The 6,900-nt window shown below is 39.7% G+C and overlaps 1 protein-coding gene across 1 annotated transcript; it reads right to left on the bottom strand.

Moving 5' to 3' along the window:
- Positions 1 to 2,389: 2,389 nt before the first annotated feature.
- On the bottom strand, positions 2,390 to 3,886 carry LOC129463599 (hsc70-interacting protein-like). Its single transcript, XM_055244279.2, has one exon. The coding sequence runs from the start codon at positions 3,798 to 3,800 to the stop codon at positions 2,985 to 2,987; it is 816 nt and encodes a 271-aa protein (XP_055100254.2). The 5' UTR covers positions 3,801 to 3,886; the 3' UTR covers positions 2,390 to 2,984.
- Positions 3,887 to 6,900: the final 3,014 nt, after the last annotated feature.

Raw genomic sequence — 6,900 nt, 5'->3', positions numbered from 1 at the left:
AAATGTTTGGAAACTAATTTGCCAAATGATCAGCTTCTTACTAACTCAATGAATGAACAATTCACTGAGCAATCATCTGGCAAATACTTTACACAGGGTTTAGAGCAATTTCTCATAGCCATTGCACCAGGGCACAGGAAGGTGCAGAAGCAGAAGCAATAGGGACAGGGGCAAAAGTAATTAAAACAAAAAACAGTGCTTTAAAAAATAAACAAACAAACAGAAAACACTTGACCATCCCATAGAAAATGCTGAACATTCTAAAAATTCTCAGAGTCTAGAATGTGAAAAATAGGCAAAGTTCATATTAAACAGCATTTAGCCAATGCATGCCCAGGAGGAGAACTGCAGTGACAACAGAGACAAAGTAAAAAATATAAACCTCAATTTTTCAGCAAAATCATTATTTGGTCAAGTGATTTTTGCAGAATTAGCTTTGGTGAGCTGGTCATTTACCAAATGGTCTTTGGTATATTCACGTTGGGTGAAGTAGCCAGCTTCCAAGGTAAAAAGGAGAGCCTTCTGGCTTGAGCGAAGGAATCACTTAACTCCAAAGTCAGTTCCATAGGGTAAGGGACAATATCTATTTGGTTTACTCTGCACTTACCCCAAGGCCCAACACATACCAGACACTCAAAAACTATGTTTCATGAATAAATGCTGAAGACTAATAATGAACAAAAAGGTTTTATACATAGGTCAGGGCCCAGAGAGGCAAGAGCCTTGAGTGTTATGCTATGCATGCTGCGACTTATCCTATCTGTAAAAATGAATTCATTGAAGGCTTCTGAGCAGCAAAGTAACATGACTGAAAGAAGTGGCAGGAAGAGTAACCTGTTCTTAATTAGCAGAATACACTTAAAGAGAAGAAACTGCAATCCAAATGTCTCTCAGTGGATGAATGAATAAACAAAATGTGGCACAGACATAAAATGGAATATTATTCAGCCTTAAAAAGGAAGGAAATTCTGACACATGCTACAACATAGATGAACTTTGAGGACATTATGCAAAGTGAAACAAGCCAGCCACAAAAGGACTTATACTGTATACTTCCACTTATATGAGGTACTTTGAGTAGTTAAATTCATAGAGACAGAAAGTAGAATAGTGACTGCCAGAAGCTGGAGGAGGGGAAATGGGTAGTTAGTGTTTAATGGGTACAGAGTTTCTGTTTAGGAAGATGAAACATTTCTTGAGATGGATGATGGTGATGATTGCAGAACAATGGGAATATACTTAGTGCCACGGAACTGTGCACTTCAAAATGGTTAAAATGGTCAATTTTATGTTATATGTATTCTACCACAATACAAATAATCTGGAAGTCAAAGAGAACATGGCTAGATTGGAAAATTGCATTTTTCCATATGAGCAGAGCAAACAGTTTTAAGGGTACAAGAGTTGAGTTAGAGTGATCATCAGATAGCAAGTCATGAAGGGCCCTAGCAACTCTGATTAAGGGTGTTGACTTGGTACTGATATTTGAATAATTCTAACTAAAATGTTCCTACTTATTAATAGGGGGTAAAAGAGGAGAAAACGCTAATAGGATGATTCAAGAAGCTATGTCATTCACGCATGGTCTAATCCAGGGTCTTGGTAATAGAAACAGAAAGGAAGAAAAGAATGGATATCATAGGCATCGCAAAGGAAGTATAGACACTATTTTGATTGATTGGATCGGGGAAGGGGTTGAGAACAAGGAAACATCAAAGTTTTTCACCTGGGGAACTGGAAAATAATAGTAACATTAAAAGAAAAGGTATGGCCTTAAAGGAAGAGGTGGTTTATAGGTAAAAGCGATGATTTCCCTATTTGACATGTTACATATGAGGTGACAATGGAAAATCAAAACAGAGAAGTCTAGTAAGCAGCTGGAGATGTCAGAAAATGATGAACAAAGTATAACTAGTTCAAACTACCAAAGGTAGGCTGAGGACAGACCCCTTACCATATGGCAGCTGGTAAATTAATAATAGCCTTCAAATATGGTGGTGAACAAACTGTCTTCATTGAAAATGATTGATTACTAAGACAGAAAGTTGTTGAAAAGGTAATAAAATAACACCACATACATCCTTCTGCCTAAAATTAGGCCGAGTTTTATTTGGATGAAGTATAATGTCTTCTATGTCTCATGGACAACATCCTGGAATCACATCGCTTACTGAAATACTTTTTGAAATACATCTCCTCGGATGGAGAAGTGGAATCAAAAGAGAAAACTTCAGAATCTATGCTATCAACTTTTCTTTTTTTTATCCTCAAATGAGTTATGTTTGCCTCGCACTAATAACTTTTATTTCACTCAAATTAGAGCAATAATCTTCCATACATAAGTGTCTTCCCTGCCCAATAATTCAAAGAAAAAAATCCAAAATGATTAGTAAAGAAAAATATAAGAATTAACAGACCCTTTAAATTTGTTTTAAATATTTTGAAGATTTTAAAAGTGTTTAAAGTTTGTAATTCCTAGTAGGAAAACATTATCTGAATGAATACCCTAATGGCAAACCACTGTAAGATGCTTCAGCTGCATTTGGGGGGGAGGGGTAGGGATTATCTTCAAAGCACCCCAGCTCTCTTGATGAGAAGGTCAGAGGTACATTGGTTCATAATATTGCGACATCCATAAGGTGATCTAGGTTGCTTTTCCTTCAGCAAGGGCTTTATTTATCAGAAGGGCGTTACGCTTGACCTCCAAATTTGGCTGACAATTTACTGATGAGATTCATAACCTTTGGGTTGCTCTGGTATTTTGACATATTTGCTGGGTTCTGAGCCACATCCTGGAAGGCTACCATAACTTCTGGATCCTGCATGGCTGCAAGAACCTCTGGATCACTAAGAATTTCACTGAGCCCAGGCATTCCGGCTATTCCAGGTATGACCCCTCCCATTCCAGGCATTCCTCCGGGAAAATTACCAGGCATTCTCCCAGGAAAGCCACTTGGAAAAGAGCCATACTGAGCTCCTGACTGTCATCTGGCTTCTTCCTCCCTCTGGGCTCTCTCATGCTCTTCTCGAGCCTTCTTAACTCGTTCTATTCTTTCTTTGATCTCTCGCTCTTCACATTTTCGCTCATACTTTCTCCTATGTTCTGCAATTTTCTGTGCCCTAGGTTGAACTTCTTTCAGCGTTGCACTAGCATCTTCATCATAATCCAATTTACAGGCAAAGGCAAGATCATGGGCTGCTTCTGCCCAGTGGCCTAGAAGGCTGTGTGCTTTCCCCCGCCTCTTGTAAGGCTGAGCTGAATCAGGATTTATTTCAATGGCTCTGTCACAGTCTTGGATGGCAGCATTTGGCTTCTGTAATTTGATGAAGACACTGGCCCTCTTGGCATACAAAATGGCCAAGCGAGGATTCAGCTTGATGGCATCTGTGAATAAGTCAATGGCTTTCTGGAGTTCACCATCATTTAGGGCTTCAATAGCAGCCACTTTTTTATCATTTGCCTGATCCATCATCTCCTCCGTTATCTCCGCATTTTCATCTCCCATTTCTTGAGGAGCATCATTGTCTGGTTCAATCACACCTTCTTTATCAATTTCTAGATCACTTCCCTCACTTGATGGTTCGTCTGCCTTTAAGTCTTCCTCCACCTTCTTACTATCAGGTTTTTCTTCCTTGGTATTTTCTTCTGATTTAGCTTTCTGAGTAGTAGGTGGTACTTTACCTCCCATGCTCTCCACCCACTCCCTCAGGAAGCGCATTTCCTCGGTGTGCTGAACACTCGGATCCTGCTTACACATTTTCACAAAGGTCCGAAGCTCGTTCACTTTGCGGGGGTCCATGGTAGGGAGATGGTGGGTGAAGCTGGGGGGCTGCGGCCCGGTTCCAGGCCCAGGCGCTGGCTCGGAGTGACCGCGCGGAAGGGGGCGGCTGCTTATGCTATCAACTTTTCAAGCCAGATTTCTCAATCCGGTTTTCTGAAATATTCAACCTGAAGTTGCCTAGTCTAGTATCAATATGCATTCATTCTGATAATATAATGTACAAAGGACTGTAAATACCCTATCCTTTGGTGATACTGTCATTCAACAAACATGCACTAAGAGCTCACTACAGATCCAGAGGCAGAATTAAGAGTGCCAGGAATGCAAAGAGGAATGCCACATATCCCATGCCTTAGAAAACCTCACAGTCGAGAGGGGAAAAGAGGGTGAATGAAGCACTGACTCTGACCGAGCACACTTAGAACCTGATCCAGGTTCCTGGAAAAGTCTCCTAATACAAATGCTCACTTATAATGTTTACCTTAGTTTTTAGAGAGATTTGATCATATTAGTCACTTGATTATAGAAAACCGTGTCTTTGTTTTGTTTTTTCATTTTGTTTTTTTTAGAGACAGAGTCTCGCTCTGTCTCCCAAGCCGGAGTGCAGTGGCGCGATCTCGGCTCACCGCAACCTCCACCTCCCGGGTTCAAGCGATTCTCCTGCCTCAGCCTCCCGAGTAGCTCGGACTACAGGCACGCACCACCACCCCCCTCTAATTTTTGTATTTTTAGTAGAGACCGGGTTTCACCATGTTGGCCAGGATGGTCTCCATCTCTTCACCTCGTGATCTGCCCGCCTCGGCCTCCCAAAGTGCTGGGATTACAGACATGAGCCATCAAACTCGGCCGATTATAGTAAACTGTTAAATCCAATTGTTACATCCTTGAATACATATGTAATATGTAATTATTATAATTATTACTTTAGATTATAGAGATAGGCAGTTAGCAAGAAAGGAAGGAATGAGCTATCAAGTTACCAAATTATTTTGAAGTTCCTCTCTACTTGAATTTTTAAAACTTTTTATTTGATTAACCCACAGTCAAAAACACTACTCAGTCCCTCCAGCTTTTGCAGCTTTTACTGTCTCTGTTCTTCAATCCAGCATGTAAAAAAAGAAAGATGGATTCATTCTATGAACTAATTATTTCATTAATGTATCCTCAGATACCATGTCGGCTCCTCGAGGATAAGAATCACATCTTACTTTTCTTTTGAAACTCCTATGAGCCTAGAATGGTTCTTATAAATATTTACTTAATCTAATTAAAATAAATTACGTGCTTTAAAATCCTGTGTCAGTTACATCGTACTGTAGAACACTGCCAAATCAGTAATTAAACATGCTATCCTTGCATAGTGCCAAATGATTTTTTCATTTTTTGTTGTTTTTTAATATCCAAAGTGTTACTTTTCTTTCTCACAGCTAGTTCCTACAACTCTGGAATTTACACTATTTTCATATTTCCATAATGACACCTGCTGGTAGGAGAAGAATGGATGAACTGCAGGGATTTTATTCAACTACTTATAACCAGCCATTGTCCAGTCGGAAACAACTAATGTTCCTGCATATACAAAGAGTAAATCTCAATGACTCCAAATACCCAAGTACTAAAAATTTGAAAGAATAAGACAAGTGCTGTTTCAGTACTATTTTCCAACCAGAATTAAAATTTATTCCTATAATCTCTGTCCAAAACAAAATTGCTGCAATTAAGAGTAGTTATTAACAAAGGCCTCAAAATTATCAATTCAATTCTGTTAAATATTTTACTCCATTTGTAAATTGGCATTTAAATATGACTATTAAAGAGATTATCATCATAAGGAATAAGTTCTAGTATTTGATACTACAGTAGGGAAATTATAGTTAATGATATAATTTATTGTATATTTCAAAATAACTAGAAGAGAAGAATTGCAATGTTCCCAACACAAAGAAAAAATAAATGTTTGAGATGACAGAAACCCCAATTACCCTGATTTGATCATTACACACTGTATACACATATCAAAAATCACATGTACCCCAAAAACACAACTATTAACAATGAATAAGAAAATTTTAAAAGAGATTATCATTCTCTGAAACTTTTTCTGTTCTTTCATATAATTAATTACTGGATCAAGGTTTAAGCGGACCAGAAGACAATGGATGGGACATTGGCTTCAGTGGTAACCAGCATATCATCTTGCCCTTGGGGAGCAAGTGAGGAGAAGCAGCAAGGCCAGCCACTCTGGAAACACTGCTGGATGCTGACTATGCCAGGTCTCCTGCAATACCCAAATAAGAGATGTGGCTGCTGGGTTCACCTGTCCTACACTGCAAGCTTCAAGAGGGATATGATGAGGCCGGGTACAGTGGCCCACAACTGTAATCCCAGCAGTTTGGGAGGCTGAGGCAGGAGGATTGCTTGAGTCCAGGAGTTCAAGATCAGCCTAGGCAACATAGTAAGACCCCATGTCTACAAAAACATAAAACTGAAAAATTAGCCAGGTGGTGGTGCACAGCTGTAGTCCCAGCTACTCAGGAGGTACTGAGGTGGGAGGATCAGCTGAGCCCAGGAGGTCAAGGATAAGGCTGCAGTGAGCCATGATCGCACCACTGCACTCCAGCTTGGGTGACAGAGTGAGACACTGTCCCAAAAAAAAAAAAAAGAGGGAAAGGATTATGCATCCTCAGTGCTAGCACACTACCTGACACCTGACACAGAGTAAGCACCAATGAGTATTTTTAAACAAAGCGTGTGTGTAGGTAGGGACAGGGCTGGGGTTGGAGAGAAGGGTGTCAACAGATTTGATCCTGGGTAGACCTTGCCCAGACACCAAAATGTTAACCAGATTAGGTGGGTTAATTCTGACAATACGTGAGTGAGCTTATTTGACTCAATAGTTTAGAAAGCAGGCAAATTAACCAGATGGCCCCCAAATAAAATATGGATAATCTGTCTGCATATAGGTTTTGTATACAGTTAATAGGTACATGTATAACTCATCATGACACATATTACACAGACTTTTTCTTATTTCACTCACAAACCCTCTTCTGATGAGAAATCAGTCATGTGTGCTGGTGACAGGGGTCTTCAAACAATGTTTCTTCCTAACTGCCTG

The sequence above is a fragment of the Symphalangus syndactylus genome, chromosome 15 (assembly GCF_028878055.3).
Source record: "Symphalangus syndactylus isolate Jambi chromosome 15, NHGRI_mSymSyn1-v2.1_pri, whole genome shotgun sequence".
Lineage (NCBI taxonomy): Eukaryota > Metazoa > Chordata > Mammalia > Primates > Hylobatidae > Symphalangus > Symphalangus syndactylus.
The sequence above is the reverse complement of the archived record's forward strand: the minus strand, read 5'-3'. Positions and strand labels throughout refer to the sequence as shown.

Bases quoted from the DNA above. Each gene is read 5' to 3' on its own strand.
- LOC129463599 (XM_055244279.2), bottom strand. From the start codon at position 3,800: ATGGACCCCCGCAAAGTGAACGAGCTTCGGACCTTTGTGAAAATGTGT.